At 34.2% G+C, this 20,418-nt stretch overlaps 3 protein-coding genes across 3 annotated transcripts; 1 reads left to right on the top strand and 2 right to left on the bottom strand.

The window, feature by feature from the left end:
• Nucleotides 1-264: 264 nt before the first annotated feature.
• LOC150031606 (uncharacterized) lies at nucleotides 265-2,886 on the bottom strand. The gene is made up of 5 exons (XM_090308857.1): nucleotides 2,797-2,886; nucleotides 1,203-1,349; nucleotides 920-1,088; nucleotides 692-819; nucleotides 265-570 (listed from the first exon to the last, which is right to left on the bottom strand). Exons 1-5 carry the CDS (start codon nucleotides 2,884-2,886, stop codon nucleotides 265-267), a joined length of 840 nt encoding a protein of 279 aa, XP_090164983.1.
• A 1,362-nt stretch (nucleotides 2,887-4,248) lies between these two features.
• LOC120074517 (uncharacterized) lies at nucleotides 4,249-10,877 on the top strand. The gene is made up of 10 exons (XM_090308856.1): nucleotides 4,249-4,404; nucleotides 4,836-4,907; nucleotides 5,090-5,439; nucleotides 5,682-5,750; nucleotides 6,256-6,344; nucleotides 7,080-9,194; nucleotides 9,283-9,360; nucleotides 9,538-9,649; nucleotides 10,221-10,271; nucleotides 10,371-10,877. Exons 1-10 carry the CDS (start codon nucleotides 4,275-4,277, stop codon nucleotides 10,419-10,421), a joined length of 3,117 nt encoding a protein of 1,038 aa, XP_090164982.1. The 5' UTR covers nucleotides 4,249-4,274; the 3' UTR covers nucleotides 10,422-10,877.
• Nucleotides 10,878-17,730: 6,853 nt separating this feature from the next.
• On the bottom strand, nucleotides 17,731-19,733 carry LOC120076799 (large ribosomal subunit protein eL28y-like). The gene is made up of 4 exons (XM_039030750.2): nucleotides 19,438-19,733; nucleotides 19,132-19,294; nucleotides 18,150-18,313; nucleotides 17,731-18,065 (listed from the first exon to the last, which is right to left on the bottom strand). Exons 2-4 carry the CDS (start codon nucleotides 19,277-19,279, stop codon nucleotides 17,925-17,927), a joined length of 453 nt encoding a protein of 150 aa, XP_038886678.1. The 5' UTR covers nucleotides 19,280-19,294; nucleotides 19,438-19,733; the 3' UTR covers nucleotides 17,731-17,924.
• Between the last annotated feature and the right edge of the window lie 685 nt (nucleotides 19,734-20,418).

Raw genomic sequence — 20,418 nt, 5'->3', positions numbered from 1 at the left:
AATAAGTAGATGTACCAGAACCAAGTCGAACACGTGTATGATTAGCCACTAAATCAGTAGTCTGGCAAATGAAGCGCCAAGAAGATTTAGAATGTCCACGAATAATCATTGTCCAGATACAAGAGGGGGAATAATACTTAGCCACAATAAGCTTATACCATAAAACATCTTGTTCATGCAGAAACACCAAACCCATTTAGCTAAGAGAGCTAAATTTTGATGCCGAAAGTTGCCAATACCAATATCACCCATCAAGTTAGAACGTTAAGTAATCTCCCAATTCACATTATGCGCCCCATCCTCACCATGAGCCCTTTCCCTGAAGAAATTTCGAATCAACTTTTCCAAACCCTTAATGATGTCAGAAGGAGCATAATAAAGAGATAAGTAATAAATAGGAAAACTAGACAAAGAAGCCTGAATACGAGTATCCGGACCCCCTTTAAAGATAAAGGCATAGTTCCAATTATGAAGCTTTTGCTGCATTCTCTCAACAATAGTTTGCCAAAAACTATTTGATAATGAGTTCCCTCCCAGAGGCAAACCAAGATAAATAGCAGGCCAGTGACCCTGCTTGCAGCCAAAATAATTCATCATCCATTCCATAATAGAATCAGCAATGTTATCCCCAGAAGCTCACTTTTGGATAAATTAACAGATAGACCAAAAGCAAGCTAAAAAATATGATAACCTCAAACAGGTGTTGTAAAGCAGAGTGATCGGCAGTAGAGAAGAGTAAAGTGTCGTAAGCAAATTGTAAATGGGTCGGGACAAAATTAGACACCAATAGGATGTGATGCAATAATACCTTTTGATAAGCTATAATTCATTAGATGGCTCAGACAGTTGGCAACCAAAATAAATAGAAAAGGAGATAAAGGGTCACCTTGTCTGATACCTCGAGATGGAAAAATCTTACCCTGAGGCCTGCGATTAATAACAACTGAGAAATTTACGCTAGAAATACAGCCAGGAATCAAAGATCTCCACAAAGGACCAAAGCCTTTAACAAGAAGATTTGCGTAAAGCAAGTCCCAATCCACAGTATCAAAGGCTTTTTCAAGATCAAGTTTAAGAACCACACCTTCCTTTTTATTACGAGATCAATCATCAATCAATTCATTTGCCATAAGAGATGCATCCAGACTCTGTCTATTCTCAACAAAAGCAAGCTGATTCGATGCAATGGTTCTAGGGAGGACCATTTTCAGACGATTGGATAAGACACGAGCAATAATCTTGTAGGCACATGAAATGAGGCTAATAGGGCGATAATCGAAAACAGACTTGGCATCAATTTTCTTTGGAATGAGACATATGTGAGTCTCATTAAGAAGCATTAATAATACCTGTTGAGTAGAAATCATCGATCATGCTCATAATATCATGTTTCAAAGTTGTCTTGAAAACTTGAAAAATTCTACATTAAAACCATCAGGACCAAGAGATATACTCACACCCAAGGAGGAAATAGCTTTGTAAACTTCTTCCTCGGTAAAAGATTGTTCAAGGTTAGTAGCTTGTGCACTATTGATAGGGCTCCACTCAACATCAATGGGAAGAAAGCGCTGGTCATTCTCTTAGTGAACAACTAAGAAAAGAAAGCGCTAAATTCAATTTCAATACTATTTCCTGTCAATAAGCTTTGTCCATCCCTAGAAAATATTTTAGAAATTGAACTCTTTCTTTTACGAGCCACCACAATACGATGGAAAAATCTAGTATTTTTATCCCACTCAGCAAACTGTTTAAGTTTACAACGTTGTCTACGACAGATAAGTTCTTGTGCCGTCAAAAATTCGATTTGTTCCTTAAGTACATGGCGGGAAGAAAGTTTTTCACTCGTAAGCTGTCCAAGGTCCACCAAATTAGCCAAATCACGAAGTTGAGAAATTAGAGTTGATATATTGGAAGCAGCCTGTCATTGCGCTTGAGCCCAAGAGCGGAGGAAGAATTTTAATCGTTTCAATTTCATCATCAATCTATGTCCAGGCCTTCCACCAACAGGATTGTTGATCCACCATGATTCTACTAATGGATGGAAATTGTGACCCTCAAGCCAAGAGTTTTCAAAACAAAATGGGCACGGTCCACATTCAATATGACCTGAAATAAGAGCCAAAAGAAAGTGATCATCCGATGTTATACGATCTAAAAGATGTACCTTTACTGTCCCCAATTTCACTAGGCAAGCATTAGTGAGTAGAAAACGATCAATCATAGATGAATATTGGATGGGTCCTCCACTTGACCAAGTAAAAATACCATTATTCAACGAAATATCACACAATTGATCATTATTGATCCATTGATTAAACGCCTGCATACTATGTAATCAATTATATCAATGGAAAGTTATTTTGGACTTCATCTTTTTGGAGTTCCCAATCGAATTTTTTTTTTGGATTACTCTATTCAAGACACTTGTCTTAATTGGAACGCTATTGTCTCTTCTATGTAATCATGTACTCTTTATCTTTATCATGTACTGTTCAGTTTTTTATAGGTGAATTCCTTTGTATAAGGATATGGTGAAGGTGCTAAAGTTGTGTCAACGTAGTTGAGATAGTTGGGTGCACCTGCTGATCCTAGATCTGTTTGGTTTGTTGTATTTCTATTCTTCTGTTTGTTGAGCATTAGACTTTTTTTATTATATCAATGAAAGTTTTGTTTCCGTTTAAAAAAAAGGGGATTAAACGCCCGCATACTAAAAGAAATGGAGTGATCGTGATTTCTCCCAAGACCAGCAAGTCACGTTGAAATCCCCACCAATAATCCAGTTATCACCTCCCAAACCTGCCAAATCCTGTAATTCTTGCCAAAAATCAATTTGATATACATTGTCAGAGGGCCCATAAACCGAAGAGCACCAGAAGGCGAACCCATCAGCTAATTCTCTATGGATAGAGACAGTATATATTCTTTCTATCTCTTTTTTTATTTTTTTTTTTTTTTATTTTTTTTTTTTTTTTTTTTTTTTAAATATTCTTTCTATAACCTCCTGTACCGTGAAAACAGGTGAATGTCATAAAATAAGAATGCCTCCCGAGGAGTCAATCGCATTGAGCGCCGCCCAACCAGTAAAGAACTCCAAATTGATTTGATTGTAAAAGTGTCAATTTCTGGTAATTGAGTTTCCTGTAAAAGAACAATGTCCGGGTTATGTTGTTGGATCAACCTCTTTACCGAGGCACACTTTTTCTAGGAATTCAACCCACGAATATTCCATGATATGAACTTCGTTGGTCACTGTCATCTCCCTCCATAATGGCTAGAGTTGCCGATTTGTCATAACGAACTGAGGAATGAAGGCTCTGTAGTTCTCTCTGTAATTTATTTCGTTTGCTGGTGGTGGAGAAGGATTTTTTTGGCCTTTGGTGGGGGTAGAGAGGGAATGGCCATGATGCACAGCCCATGTTGAGAGAGAACATAACCCAAATATCCCAACAAAGGGAACCATCATTCATCACAGAAACGGAGTTGTTCCACTAGGGATCTGCCAAACCTCACATAGGGGCTACATCAAGTAACTTAAAGGTGATATATTGCTTGAAAATAGGAGCTAACTTTGCAATATGGCTCCAATGATTTTTTCTTGGGGAGTAGGGGCAAGTGTTAGTGCTTATCTAAATAATACCTACTGTACTTGCCAACAATGAAATTCTGCCCAAGGGAATGCAGTTCGCTAGAAACTTACACTGCATCTCAAGGAAAGCTTTATTTTTCTGTTTTACATTTGCCGTGTTAAGCCTTCTCAAGAGAAACAACATAAAATCAATGGAGTAGTTGTCACACAGACTCATACATGAGTACTGACATTTTAATATAAATTAATTTATAAACATACACATGATATTATTAAAAAAAATTGTTCAGAATATAATTGCTTAATGTTCCTGTTTATAATATAACATAACTACAGATGACTTTCAAGCTATTTTTCTTTTTTATTAAATTTCGACATGAAACTATAGCGTATTCCTTTGTTTGTCAGTACTGGATGATCTTAAATTAAACTTTTATTTGGGTTGTGGATGTTTCACCGTTCTTCTAAGCCATGATTTAGTTTTATTTGTAAGTTTAATGATCATATTACAATCAACTTCTTTTCTAGTATTTGTCCTCCCTCTCAAACCTAATATAGAGAAAAAAAAAAAAAGGGCTTTCGATGATTGAGATGTCGCACTGAGTCTGTGAAACCTTTTACTTTCATGAGTATATGACTTCTGAACTATTGAGAAATTTTGGTTTTTGTTATAGAGCTATCCGTAATTATGTTTAGTACTGTCTTAAGCTCTTACACATGCATGCACATATTTTCTGTTTCTTGCTGCAGAGCTATTGTCTTAGAACCTGGTAATCCATCTATGAAGAATCAAATAAAGCAATTGGCTGCTGCCGAAGGTATGCATTTTTTAAGGATTTGTTTAGTGGATAATTTATATTAATTTATCATTGCCATGAATAGGAGATTGATTCTTGAGCAATGATAGGCTGCACCTATTCCCATGCTCCCCTTTCTTGTACACACAAAAAAGAAAAAAAATTAAAAAAAGGTTTTTTTTTTTTAATTGCCACAGCAATTTTTTATTGGACAATTGCCTAGGCTGCACAAAGATAGTTGCAGCCTAGGGAGCACCTAAGTAATTTTCTTGATTCATTCTTCTTATATCTGGTAAAGTTGTCTTATCAGCCTGCCTTAATCAGTATTCCTTTTTTTTTTCCCATCTTTTTTGTTGTTGTTGCTGCTGTTACTGTTATCTGATTGTAATACTGCAAAAACTGAGCCTTCTAAGTTGAGATCAAGCCTTTACTAATACCTTGCTTGCTTGCAGCTAATCCATGGAGGCATTTTAAGAATAAGAAAGAGCCTCCCTTTAAAAAGCAGAAGAACGAATTGTCTCAAGGTGATTACGTTTACACATATTGAGTTCTGCATTTTCTTTCTGCAAGTCTTTATTCTTCCTCTTTTGGCATACAAATTTTTCTCCCTCTTTGAGTGTTTCTTTCTGACATATACTGTTCTCCTGATGGACATTAATGTCAATTAACGCTAGTCGTGGGGTACTGATACAAGATGTCATTGCAGTTGGGCCTCCAAAATCTACATATAAACCTGGCATATCATCCTTACCTGCTTCTAAGGATAGACTATCATCTTCACCTATTCCATCGCCACCTGAGCAATCCGGTGCTCCAGTATCTCATTTTGGATCTGCAAACACCACTAAGACTCATGTGATTACAGAAGATATTAGACCTCGACTACCTGCTAAGGTTAATGCTGCTGCTAGCAGTGAGAAGGAAATCTCGACCAAAGCTGCAAAAGGAGTACTTGAAACACCAGGACAGGAAGGGAATAGTGGAGCTAAAACAACAGACTTGCAAGGAATGTTGTATAATTTACTTTTGGAGAACCCCAAGGGGATGAGTTTGAAGGTACCCAAGTAAATAGGTGACTTCTACAGCTAGGAATTTAGGATGATATTTTTCATCTATCTTAATTGAAATATCGATTCCTAATATAAAAATAGTGTTCGACATTTTCTGTTCATTGTATTTTTGTTTCCAAATTTATCTGTTCTGTTAAAAAATATGGGTTTTACTATTTTCTACTTCTTTCTAAATGTTAACTCTTCTGTTACTCCTTTTCCCTTCCTTCCCATCCCTCTCTCTTGTAGGCCTTGGAGAAAGCCGTTGGTGATAAAATCCCAAATGCTGTGAAAAAGATCGAGCCAATCATTAAAAAAGTAAGTGATATAAATGTTAAATTATTAGAAACAATGCGTAATCTGCTGAGTTAGTGTTTATTCAGTATTTTTTTGTTTATAGATAGATAGATAAGAAACAATGTATTCTTTCATTTATTCTCAATGAAAGTGAATAAAAAGAAAAAGAAAAAGATAAGAAATAATGTAGAATTAAACAAAAAGAGAAAGAACAGCCTAGGGGTCTGCTTTCTCGTTATTCACAATTGTGGAAAGGTTGTAGTTACAAAAGAATTTCCATTTCAGTGAATCTCTTAATACACCCTACATTTGTTGTCTTGAATATCACTTCAATTAAAAAGATTCAGCAAATGAACTATGAATTGAAACACGGAGAAAATGACAGGTGTGAATTGAACTCTGTTCTTTGACATAATAAATTGACTGCTCCTGAAATCTTCCTATATTGTTGGAATTCTGAATTCTGATATCTTCCATGCATGCTTTAGTTATTGTTCTTATGTTCTTGTTTGATCTTGACTATTAGATTGCAACCTACCAAGCTCCGGGGAGATATTGTTTGAAATCAGGAGTTGAGTTGGAAGGCTCTAAAAAACCTTCATCCGAAGGTGAAAGGTATTGTCAACATTTAAAGGGCTGAATCCATCTGGTGGACTTGAACAGTTATTTGCAAAATCTTAAGTCGGGTTGTTTGTTCCTGTTACAATTTCCGGTGTTGTTGGTCAGACAGCCTCAAGTGTCTCATTTTTTGAGAATATTACATTACATGTTGGATTCAAACTTATAATCTCTTAGAGGAAGTAGAAATGCTTAACACAACCTCAATTCTCATTTTTTTTTTTTAGAATACTACATTACATACTGGATTCAAACTTATTATCACTTAATGGAAGTAGAAATGCTTCAACAAAACCCCAAATGTCTTATTTTTTTTAGAATGTTGCATTACATGCTGGATTCAAATTTATAACCTCTTAGTGGAGGTAGAAATATCTCAACTGTCTTGTCTTAATAGTTTGGTTTTATCGATTACCAATAAACTAAGCTTTATGAGGAAAGAAAGCATTAACTAATTGATATGCAGAAAGCTTCACTGCAAGGGTTTATAATAGACAAAACTTCATGCGACTGTCATGTTCAATGGTTATGACATTCCTATCTCCTCCAAGAGATTGTAGGTTCAAGTCTCCACGTGTTGTATTTGATATATAAAGAAAAAATAGTCTATAGAAAAAATAAAGAAAAACAAAATAACTTCATGAGAACTCTAATTTACCAGCCAGTATATTTGATATATATGGATGGCTCAATTTTCATCTGGATTCTAATTCATGTCTTGTACTTTTACAGCTCTCCTTTGATCAGCCATCATCAAAACCCCCCTGTACATGAAGACCTCCCAGATCAAATAACTGCCCCAGAATTGCAGTTAGAAGCAAGATCTGGCATTGAATTGGAGGAAAAGGTAGAAACCTCTCAAGCTAACAAAAAATCCAATTTCTTGGAGAAAAATGGCATCCAACAGCATTCACCCGATCTTTTTGCTGAGAAAAAAGGTTCTGAAAATAGTGAACGCCAGGCAGCTAGCTCTTCTGACAACGAAAGTGACAGTGATTCTGAAAGCGATAGCAGTGATAGTGGAAGTGATAGTGGGAATCATAGTAGGAGTAGAAGCCGAAGCCCTGTGGGTAGTGGGAGTGGGAGTAGCAGTGATAGTGAAAGTGAAGTACCTTCCAACAGCAAGGAGGGTTCTGATGAGGATGTGGATATCATGACCAGTGATGATGACAAAGAATCCAAGCATAAATTGCAAGCTTCCGCACAGGGTTTCTCTACATCTCCTGCTGCTTGGAAAAGTCCAGATGGTGGCGCTGTGCAGATTATAGATGATGAGAAGGAAGATGGTCAAGAATCTGATGCAATTGATATTGAGAATGATTCTTCTGATGATGAGCCAGATGCTAAAATTGATGACCGCAGTTTCCTTCCTATTGAAGGTGGAAGGCTTGTGGAAGAACCAAGATCCTTTTCACCATACCCTGATGAATTCCAAGAGCGCCAAAATTTTATTGGGAGTTTGTTTGAGGATAGGGATAATACTGTTGTGGACAGTGGCAGGCACGAACAATCTGACAGCACAGGTCAGATATCTAAAGGCAAGTCTAAAAGGAGTTCTGATTTGGAGTGCTTAGAAGAGAAATCTGATCATACCAAGAGATTAAAATCAGAAAGCTTAGCTCAACAACCAGTTTCTAGTAAACACGGTAGAGATTCTGTTAGAAATCCTACCAGTCAAGTTACTAATAAAGGTGAAGTTAAAGGCAATTCTGATTTTAGACCAAAAAAGGGACACAAAGAAACAGTTTCAGAAAAAAATAGTTCAGATGTTTCTCAAGCAGGTTGGAGGCCCCATGACCAAAGTGGAGGAGTGAGAGCTGTAGATACTGCAGCCAGAACCGACAAGCATGGTGATATTGGACGTGGCACTAAACACACTGAAAAGAGTGGTCATGCTAATGAAAATTTTCATATGTTTAAAGATACATTTCATGGAAATGCTGAAAATGAAGGGACAAAGGAGAAAAAGGTGTCAAAAAATTCTAGATCAGGTGGTCCAGGGGACAAACAGATACAACCTTTTGACTCCCATCACAGTAAACCTGGTGAAATAGTTGGAAAATTCAAAGATGGCCAAACATTTTCAAGCTCGCAGATGGGGTATTCGCCAAGAGATAATAATAATAGAATTAGTGCCAACAGGTCCCCTGTTAATGGAAAAGGCCGAATTCTCCAAAGAGAGCTTTCAGACCTGGAGTTAGGTGAACTTCGTGACCCTTTCCCTGAGGAATCACGGGGTAAAAAGAAATTTGAAAGGAACAATTCATTGAAACAGTTGGAGAATAAAGAAAGCACTACAGATATCTGGGGTTCAGATTTAAGTAGAGGAAAATCTAATTTGAAGACTAGTTTAGAATATGGAAAGCGGTCCCCACCCCATGTAAGTACCAAGTTTCCCAGCAATCCGGAAGGCTCAAATAAAAAGAAAACTTCAGAACATATAGTTGAAGATTCGACCAGACTTAACCAGCGGTCTCTGCAGTCTCATCCACAATATAATTCAAGAGTAGATCACGTTGAAGTTGATAAGTCAATTGCTGCCAATGTAAAACCTAATCAAGGGATTGGTCCAGAAGGCTGTGGGGAAAGCAACAGAAAAGCATCTGTTGGCATTTCCCAGCTGAATGATATGAAAAGAGAACAGCTTCCCTCAAAAAAAGGAAGTAAAAGACTAGCACCTAATCCAATAACTGAAGTTACCGAAGCACTAAAGAATCCAGTATCAGCTGAGCGTGAAAATAGTGATCCAAAGAGGAGAGATTCTTCTTCAGACGAAAACAGTTGTTCATATTCCAAATATGAAAAGGATGAGCCAGAGTTGAAGGGAGCGATCAAGGATTTTTCTCAGTAAGTTTCATCTATAACTCATTCAAGTTCTTTTGCTTATGTTATTAATTTCTGTGATAACTGATGAAAAGCTATACTTAATTCTTAGGTACGAGGAATACGTACAGGAGTATCATGATAAATATGAATCATACCTCTCCTTGAACAAAATCCTAGAAAGCTACAGGTAATACAAATTTTTATTAATGTCCGATTCTTATCCATTTCTACTCATGTTGCAGTCTGCCTGCCTTAATGTCTGGTTATTATGTTTAAACAAGTTTGTTGATTTAATTGTGTTCTGGTACATTGTTCCTTCCTGTAAAGAAAACACAAGTTTTTTAGCATCGATTGATATATGCAGGGCTGAGTTCTGCAAACTCGGAAAGGAGCTTGATTCTGCTAGAGGACAAGATTCGGAAAAATACTTTAACGTCTTAGGACAGCTGAAAGAATCCTATCGGCTGTGTTCAGCGGTATGGTCTCTATCCTAGTATCTTTGCTATAAGTTTGCACTTGATGGTATTAGTAGTTTCTCACGTTCCAGTGATGTTGATCCATCTTTGGGACTTTGTGGCTTAATTCGACATTTGTAATTTCCCTTGCACAAAACCCCATTCTTTACTCTGTGGCAGAGCTCTGAATTCTGATATTTCATTCAGCTAGTGCTTGTAGTTTAGGTTTGTGAAATCTTTTGGTTTATATTAAAAAATTGGTATTCCAGAGGTGGGGCAGAGGGAGAGAGGGAACTTGTAATTGGAAGTAAAAGGTTTAGGATTGTATAGGATTAAGGTTGACAGTAAATTCAGAGGCAGCAAGGCATGGTTGGCGGAGTCGGTAGAGGCAATACTTTCTCTATCTCTGTTGATTGGATAACCTCATATGTTCGGGTTATTTGAATGTGGATTAGAGGGCTCACATGGCTTGAACCTGATGTAGGCATTAATATTGTATGCCTTGATCTTTATGCACTTCAAATCTTTTTCCCTTGGTATACACAAATTTTCTCATATAATGAAGTTGACTCAAACTAAGATTAATTTGCAGAGGCACAAGAGGTTGAAAAAAATATTCATTGTTCTCCACGAAGAGCTGAAGGTGATTAACATTAACTTACTAATCTACATTACCTTGCTTTTTTGTATTTCTAATTTTTATCTCTAGTTTGATTTTCTTAATTTGTGTTATATGTTGCAGCATATAAAGGACAGGATAAGAGATTTTGCACGAACTTCTGCAAAAGATTAAAACTAGACGTGCCTCATTTCGAGCAATCAAACGTCCTTTACACAACCATTTTCAACTCGAGGTAGGTTACTAAAAGATCAAGGTGGATGCAAGAACTTCATCAATGAATTCCCGTGTACAGAAAATTAGTCAAATTTCTTGCTACCTTCTTCCCAGCCCGAGTATAGGAACATGTAAATTTTTTTTGCTCTCTCCCACTCTTAAAATGCATTTTATTTTGTTTAGTTAAGTAGAGAGGTTGGACTTTTGTTTTAGTTTAGCCTGACCTCTTTCTGTATAGACTTGCGAGGCTTATTTTAAGTTGGGATATAATCTATTTTTATAGGTTGTACAAATTTTGAACATGTAAAAATGTTCCCTATAACTGTGAATATGCTAATGTTATTGGCAATCATGGGGAGTTTTCTTGGAGGGGATTCTATAGTGAAGCAATGAGAAGTTTCTTCTCTCGGACAATGCATGCCTCTGGTGAATTGGTTAAATTATTGTCCATATAAAAGTATGTATTATATCTCATTTAAAATGATAATAAAATGCGTAAATTGATTGGAAAGAAAAGTAAATGTTGATGAACTACAAACAAGTGACATAACTTGTTTTAGTGAAATATGTATGTGTACGTAGGTTTGCATCTGAACCCTCTTTGAAATGATAAATGGGTAACACAACTTGTAAGATAAAGAATAGATGACGTATTTATTAACTTGTACAATAAATACTTGTAGTTAAATATTACTATTTATTAGTATATGAAATTGATAGGGATTGATAGACATAAATGTCTATCACTATCGTGACAATTTTACAAAAAGGAATCTGACAAATCGAATATATGACACTCATACATTACCCTCTTTCTCTAGGGTACAATCGATTACAATTTTTTAAATGAAAAGTGCTCATGGAAAATAGGAGTGTACTGTCAAAATCATGTCCAAATCGAGAAATAGTTTTTTTTTTTTTTTTCCAACTTTTTGATAATTTTTTTTTAAAAAAAATAAATTTCGAAAGTGTTAAAAAAAAATTGTTGAGTGGTTGCCACAATTTTTTTTTTTCCTAAAGTGACTTATTCCAAAAGGTTAAAAAATATTTTGTCTCTAAACTTTTAAAGTACGAATTTAGTCCTTGAACTTTGATCTGTAAAAATTTAATCTTTGTACTTTTTAAATTTGTAATAATTTAGTTCTTGAATTTTAGTATCTAATAATTTAGTCTTTATATTTTCAAATATGTAACAATTTAGCCCCTAAAATAATCAAAATTAGATGTCAATTTTTATTATTTTATTATGTGGTCTTTGTATTTTGTAAAAATATTGAGTCTCTAATTAGTTTATCGATTTATTTATGCAATAATTTTCATTAAATCTTAACATAATTTTTACAATAGGGACTAAACTATAATAAATTTTAAAATACAAGAATTAAATTGTTACATAATAAAGTGCATGGATTAAATTGTTGCAAAATTGAAAATTCAAGGACTAAATCGTTATAAACCAAAGTCCAGGGACTAAATTGTTACTTCTATCAAAATTTAGAGAATAAAAATGATTTTAAATCTTCTCAAAATTAAATACTTGAAAAGACAAATCAAATCCATCAAATTGTTCGATTTTTTTTAAATAATGTTAGTTTAATATATATTGACAAAATAGGGTAGGATTGAAAATATTTTTAAAAATAGGTGTTTGCTGAAACTATTGACAAAACTAGGGTAGTGAAATCGTGTACGGGATACACGATTACCGTTTAATCTAGTTAGCACCACGTCGGCTAACTGGTTGATCGGTCGCATGGAAACTCGTGGACCGGATCCACGATTGTCATAATTGTGGACCCGGTCCACGATTTGTTTTGTTTTCTTTTTTTTTTTAAATAGATTGACCTTTTTTTTTTTAATTGGAGATGTACAACAATATTAAGACTTTAGGAACATGTCCATAAATTCCTTTATGGTTAAACTTAGTTTTATATTTAATGTACAATGAAATCATAATTATCTTGTACTCATATTAAAATAAATGTTATAATATTAAAGAAGATTTACAATTAGTTCTTTAATTTACAATTTGAAAATGAAAGTTTATATGAAATTTAAAAACGACCCCCTGGCCCTCGCCCTTACCCCTCATGGGAGTTGTCTTCGTGTCCATCTAAATTAGGTTCATCCTGTTGTCGTTGTCGTCTATGATGAATATGTCTTCAATCGGTGTCAACAACATTGAGTCGTCTTGTTTGTTGAATAATACCTTCTATGTTGACCAATGTATGCTGACACATTGAACCCAAGCCTGGTAAGTTGTTCTGCACTGAATATTGTTGTACATCTCCGATAAAATTATTCTGTACAATAAAAAAATTAAATATTAAACAATATTCATATCATATATATGGAAAATGTATGATTTTAAATCTCTTACCATGCAGTAATAGTAAGCGTCGTATAAATCACCTCGTGATTGAATTGTACCAGGAAAAGTAGTCATCTGATACAACTGGCTCATTTGTTAATTCTCTCTGTGCACAACGATCATTTCGTCCATGCCAATAGGATATATATTCCACATGGATTCAACGCCAGTCTTGGTTGTGCTTACCTCTTAAATCGATCTGGTGTAGTGCTGGGAGTGTATAGGACAACGAAAGTATTGTTTGTCGAAGACCGAACTGTCTCAACACACGATCTGGATGATGCCACTCTACTATATGGAAGCATATAAGAGGGCTAACAGTCAACCAGATGTCTTCACCATCACGACAATAATCAGGTAAAGATGACCAAATCTGTTGTGTGTCTAGCGTCCAAATAATTTGAAAAAAAAAAAATAATAAGTATACATCTAAAATGTTTTAAATATTCATTTATATATACATTTGTTACCTGATTGTGCATCAGTCTGTCAAATATTTTTCTGTACACGAGTAACATATTTGCTGACTGTTCAGAGGCAGCTAATACACCACTCCATCTAAAATTATAAAAAATACATTTAATTTATATTCTTACATAAAATGGTAACGAAATAAATATATAAATGAAATAATACTTGGCACTAAGTGGACGATGATCTGGGGCCTGTAACTAGATTTGTGGTGCTATAATTGGAAATCTGTCATAAGTCCATACTTGTAGTAGTATCAGTGTCATAAACCCATACAAACTGCAATTACATGAGAACATGGAATCTTGAATGACTACCACTTATTGCAAGAACATGTTCCTTCTTTCAAGCTCAAAACTTGAGTGTGTTGTTCTTTATAGGGAGAAATCATACTTATGTCAGATTGTACTTCAAAAGTTTGACTTTCCCTATCAATAGATGTCACCGTACGCGCAGATGCTCGTTTTTCCCACCTCTTAAGTTTCTTTAAGGCATATTTTGTATACATGTCTCCACGATCGAGTGCTTCATTGATTTCTTTTCTCCAACGTTCAAAATACAGTATCACACATAGAATGTTAGCCTAACCAAAGAAATAATTGGTAATATTCTAGCACCTTTGAAAACACCATTCATGCATTCAACTGCATTACTTGTCATCCACCCATAGCGGTACCCATCATCGTGTGATTGAGTCCATTTTTCCAAGTCAATATCTAAAAAATATTCAAGGCATTCAAGATGCAATTGTTTCAATTCTTTCATGCACCGAATGAGCTTACGCCTTTGGTGTTGATTTCCTGCTTTAAAAACCAAATTTTTTAGTTGCTTTGATTTATATTTTGTATTGAAATTACTGGCAACATGGCAAAGACAATATCGATGGTACACTCTAGGTTCACTCCAACCAATTTTCTTATTATTAATTGCAACAAGAATGCCATTATATCTATCAGAAATCAAGCAAATATCATCTCTTTAGGTAATATATTCACACATTGTCCACAAAAACCATGACCAACTAGAATTTTCACCTTCAACAATAGCAAAAGCAAGGGGAAATATATGTCCGTTTGCATCAATAGATAAGGCGGTCAATAATTTTCCTTTATACTTTCCGTAGAGATGAGTTACATCGATTTGGATTAATGGCCAACAATGTTTGAATCCTTCTCGACCAAAGGACCAAAAAACTCGACAAAAAATAGTCGTACCTAGCACTAGCACATCAGAGGAAAGGAAAAACCTATGGGCCTAGGGCTTCCTGTCTGTCTATTTATTTGAGCAGTCTTTCTGTATTTCAGTGTAACTTAATAATAAGATTTGATCGTGGTTTTTTCTCCCTGGCCTAGGATTTTCCACGTAAATTAATCTTTTCGTGTTCCTAGATTGTGATGAATAAGAGTTCTCCCAATCACCAAACACAGTAATCAATGCTTTTCTCTTGGCTTGTCACACCCGTCTATAATTAACATTATATCCATATTGTTTTTTAATTACTTCTTGAAATAGAGTCACAGTTACCCTAGGATCAGCTCTAACCAAATTTTGGATTTTGATACTCATAAAATTTGAATCAAGCTGTGAATGATCATGTGTCAATTCTGAAAATAAACATGAGTGTTCCCCTTGAAGTTTGGTGATTTCGAACATCACTCCATGATTTACATCTGACATACCAAAAATCTTGATTTGATTTCATTATAACAATTTCGTAGTATTCTGTTCCCCACTACTGTCGTTTCCAAATAATTCATCAACTTCAACATCAATGTCACTATCTCCATCATTTCCAGGTTCAAGAATAACTAAATATTCAGAACGCAATGACATATTTATTATGATTTTTTTTCAACGGTTATAGTTGACAAAAAAAAATATATATATGTTAATATGTCAAACCAACAAAATCCAATTTCTAAGTTGATCTAAATATTATACATTTAAATTAGCCTAAATCTAAGATTCATAAACTATACATTTAAATCAGCCCAAATAAAAATAAAATAATATATCCATGAATCATACATTTAATTCAGCCTAAATGCAAACAAAATAATATATATATGAACCAATTTTCATTTTTAAGTTCATAAACATAATCTAATTTCTAAGTTCATAAACTACATTAGACAAAATCAACCCAACAAATAGACAAACATATACATATATTTCTAGATGTAACCCAACAAATAAATCATGGATCCATAAACTGTAGATTAAGTTTAGCTCAAATGCAAGAAATATATATATATGTGAAGATTATGTATTCCAAAACAACGTAAGGAAATTTTTTTACCACAATCAAAGAGAGGAGAAGCTTTCGGATGAACGGTTGAACGGATGGTTCAAGGAGGCACACGACTTAAGGTAGGAAATTTTTGGATAATTTGTTCGGATAGACGAATAGAGAAGATTTTCGGACGGGGAAGACGGAAGAAAAGAGGAGGTAGAAGACTTTTGGATGGAGGAAGAAGAAGGGTCGCGGCAGTTTAATGGAGAAGGGAGTCGTATACCCAAGGTAATCATGTACCGGGTACACGATTGAGGGCTAATCGTGTATTGGATACATGATTTAAAAACTTATTTTTGACAATACTTTCAATCCTACCCTCTTTTTGTCAATATTATTTAAAAAAAAAAATCAAACTGTTCCCAATGATTTTACGGACGGTATATTTGAATTTTCGTATACTTTCTGTTTCCATATTTGATTTGAGAGTCATCTTTTCTGTAATTAAATTATAATTATTTGAATTTTTTTTTTTTTAGATTTGCCTCATTATGCTATTTTAGCCACACAAAAAAAAAAAAAAAAAAAAAACGTATTTAAAATATTGATATTATTCTTTTAACTTCGAACATAATCGTTTTCATCGATTTGTCCAGTTCTAAAATTAATGTGATCAATTCCATCGTTCTTGGCTATCATTTCTCTCTTATTTTTGGGAGCTTGAGAACCTAGGCTGAGTCGTCGTTTTCCTACTGAATCTCATATATGTAAAAACTAGTATGCTACATTTTTCCATCTTTAAAATTTCAATTTCTAAATCAATTCTTTTGTTAACATTTAACTCATTTTCTTTGATAATTATTAGAAAATTAAGTCTATAGACTACTTTCACCCCAAAAAAATAACTTTCAAAAAGTCATTTTTGTTTTTGGAATTTGACTAAGAATTCATCGATTGTACTTAAAAAAAAAAAAGAAGCAAATCATAATTAAAAATGTGAATGATCTAAACTTAATTTTCAAAAATAAAAATAAAAAACTAAACAGGATCTTAGTGATATTTGTGTAAAAGAAAACCTAGTTTCATGAATCTCCCAAGTTGCCCAATCACTTAGGATGGAGTTTTATGATACATAAGGAAGTAACATTAAAGCACAAAGTCACTGTTTCAAGCCTAAACCTGCCAATATCTCCATTGACAAATAAAAATGGACAAGGGGTAAGTGCCTAAACCTGCCAATATCTCCATTGACAAATAAAAATGGACAAGGGGTAAGTAAGAGATGAGGATAACATAAGGGTAGCTCAGCTTTGAATATTTTATTGAGAAAATAGAACAAGTTGATTAATTTTAGCTGTACACACCAATAAGTTTAGAAAGGTTTAAGTATTAATGTATTATCACCAAAGACTTCTTAACAAAACAACAAAAGTAAGGTTTGAAATCGTTATGTGCCTGTGCAGTGTAAAGAGATCGTTTTGTTCAAAAAGTGTTCTCAACAAAACAAAACAAAAGGCAAATATCTAAGGAAGCAAATAAACCACGAAGGCATAAATAGGTAACAATCCAAATCTGTTATCCAAAGTAAGACTAAATCTAAACTAGAAAGTAGTAAAATAAAAGCGAAAGAAATATATATGAGATATATATATCTATATGCTAATGTAGTTTATCAATAAAATCTAACCTACAAATATATATACTTTCATAGTTTATCAGTGTCAATTGAGATCTACTTTTCGAATTACAACTGTGGCTTAATTTCAATTTAATCCTTAAATTTCAAATATTACAATTTTACCTTTGAAAATTCTATTTCAAAATTCATTTGAATCTTGGGGTCAATTTAAAGCCAACCGAGAAAAAGAATTTCAACAAGTTCAAGATGAAAACATTTTGGAGTTATTTTTGGCAATTTACCTTTTTCCTAGGACTGAAATATCCCCGCCCAAGTAGAAAATTAGACTCCTTGTCATAGTTTGCTACATTCTACTTCAAAGGTACCAACCAATCCAAATATCACAGAACAATAAAAAATCAAGTAAACCTGCCTAGCGGAAATCACCTCAAGATACATGGGGAGATCTAACATGAACGGCCAAAAGGTTGCTATTACTCATTTTCTAGGTTAAGTGGCCTAGTGAAAGGTTGGTGAATATCAAGTATTTTTCAACTACAATTAAAATAACACATAACCAAAACAAAGTCTTAAGATTACCTGCCAAAAGTTCACCACAGCAAGAAAATAATAATCATATAATAATGCAAAACACAGCAAAACATCTATCGCCAGACTACTCTTCAGATTCCAAACTGAACTAAAAAGTTGGCATTCCAACATAAAACACAATGGCAAACGACATCTCATTTCTCATTCCCTTAAATCTCACTTCCTGACATTTGATTTTAAGGCTTGCCTGTTCCTCTTCTTAACCCCAGACTTAGCAACCTTGAGGCTCCTGTTTACAGCACTCAATCTTGCTAGGGCAGCCTTCTTCAGATCTGGCCTGTAGTAGTTATCTGCCACCTGATATCATTCGAGTCGGGAGTTAATGCCACTGTTCCAGCTTAAGAAGGCAAGTACTCAAGATAATTAAGGTTTGCTGATTACCTGGTTTGTCACAGCTTTTGCCATCCTACGGAACTCCTTCTTCATCAAAGATTTATGAAGCAATGAAGAAGGTTTGTTCTGTTTCTTGCTCTTAGTTGTTGCAAGCAAAATGGATTGATCTTTGCCTCCAGGTTGAATTGTAACAGTTTTCTTGTTGGCCAAACCTATAAGTTAAAATACAAGAATCATATTAAATCTATAAATAAACTGAACACGGTATAGGCAAATAATAAAAATAATGAAAAGAAGAAAGGATCCCCTGAAACTCCTCTCACCAGTCACCACTATTAATAAAGTTCTGAAACAAAGTCATATGTTTCTCTAATTCAAATATATAAGACAGTAAACCAAACTATTCAACGAGGACAAAAACCAAGCATTCAAATACTCGAAACATATTATCTCATGCAAACAGATTAGCAATGGAAGGATTTAGTTTAGGAAACTGCAGAACTAATTGTCAAGCATGTAATCCCAAGCACTAAATAATGCCTTGATCACATCTAACAATAAAAGAACCAATGACATAACCATTAGTTGAACGAGCACAATGATCATTCAGTCTCCCCTGGCGGTTGCTGCAGAAACAAAACTTCACATGATTTACAACTTCGTATACATAACTTTGTTGGCTCCCACCAAATCCAGAATGCATGAAGCATCTACACATATATATCTAGATAAGCACCACTTGATCATAATATCAAGAATTCAGAAAATGGGCATAGCAGCGTTGAGGTCATTCGAAAATCTTCAGGGAATCAAAGAAGACAACACTCTAATATTTCAATTTCCTGTACTTAATCCCGTTGTTCCAGTACCCAAAAATCATACACAACCCTCCAAATAATGCATAATGTACTTATGATCCCGTCTCTAGGTTGTTTCGACATTCAAACAAAACCCTTCAAATTTGGTCCGCTAGGATTTCCCTTAAATTGAAGATAACACATCATTAATCAGAGGATTTAAAATGACTGACCAGAATGCTTGTAGGAGTTCAGATTGTATAAATTGTTGGACTCTTTGCTGAACTGAACGCCAGCTGTTCCCCTTCCAAACTCCTTCACCAAAAAAGAGTTGTTCCTCTTAACAATCTCCCAAATCAGTTGTCCTGGAACCGCCGCCATCTTCCTCTTGTGGACCTGCAACAACGATGAAAACAGATCAAAAAAGATATCTTCAAAGTGAATCTAGATTGAGAAAACACATACATACGCAAGGTATTACTTCGAAAACACAAAAAATGCAAAGAAACGAACGAAATCGTTGAGAGAGATCCAAATACCTGATTTGCGTTAGGGTTTTGTCTGACCGATGCTCCGATAGGCAAAATGGGGCGTGCAAAGGATCAAGGGAGTTTCTACTCTTTATACTAAACCCTAATTCTATGGGCCTTGGGGTTTTTTTTTTCAATAAAAACTTTTTTTTTTTAAGAAGATTAAAATACGAATATTGTGTCCACTTTAAAACAAGAAATATTAAACTTGGGGCATTGCACCAAAAAAATAAAATCATACCATTGTAAATATTAGCAATGGTTTATGTAAAGTTACAAATATACCAAAAAATATAATTAAATCTGATTTCTGTTTTTTTATTATTCCAATTTTATCCTCTTTCACATATGCACGCACATGCACGCGTGGGCATGCAAATATCCACATCCACGCGCACGCACAATATTTTGTTTTCATTTTTATGTTTGTAAGAACATACCCGCACACTCGAATTTTGGTAAATATTTAGTTTCAGTTTTATGTTTTCAAAATTTATGTTTGTTTTCTCCAAAATATATTATGATTTTCTGGCTTCTAGAAGATATGCTTAAATTTTTAGCTAAATGTTCAAAATAAAAGCAAATTTTTTAAAGCTGTTTTTTTAAGTTTCTTAAATTGACTTGATTTTTCAAAATATTGGTGAAAAGTGGGAAAAAACATATAAATGAGAACAGTGTTTATAATTTTAATTTCAAAATAAAAACCAAAAATCAAATAGTTTCTAAATAAGAAAAGTATTAAAAAACATATATATATATATATTTTTATATATATAGATTTCAACTAAAAAAGTCAAATACTTCTTTAGAAAAAGTTTAAAATGTGGCAAGAAAATTGAGGAAAAAACAAACCGAAAATTAAGATCTTGTTTGATAACCATTTCGTTTTTTGTCTTTTATTTTTTAAGATTAATACAACTTCCTCCTATTTTCTACCATAGTTTGCACATTTCTTTAGTATAAGAGTCAAATTCCAAAAACAAAAACAAG

Source organism: Benincasa hispida, unplaced genomic scaffold, assembly GCF_027475165.1.
Source record: "Benincasa hispida cultivar pf3 unplaced genomic scaffold, pf3_genome.v1.1 HicScf1106, whole genome shotgun sequence".
NCBI classification, from domain to species: domain Eukaryota; kingdom Viridiplantae; phylum Streptophyta; class Magnoliopsida; order Cucurbitales; family Cucurbitaceae; genus Benincasa; species Benincasa hispida.
This window is presented reverse-complemented; position numbering and strand designations above follow the sequence as displayed.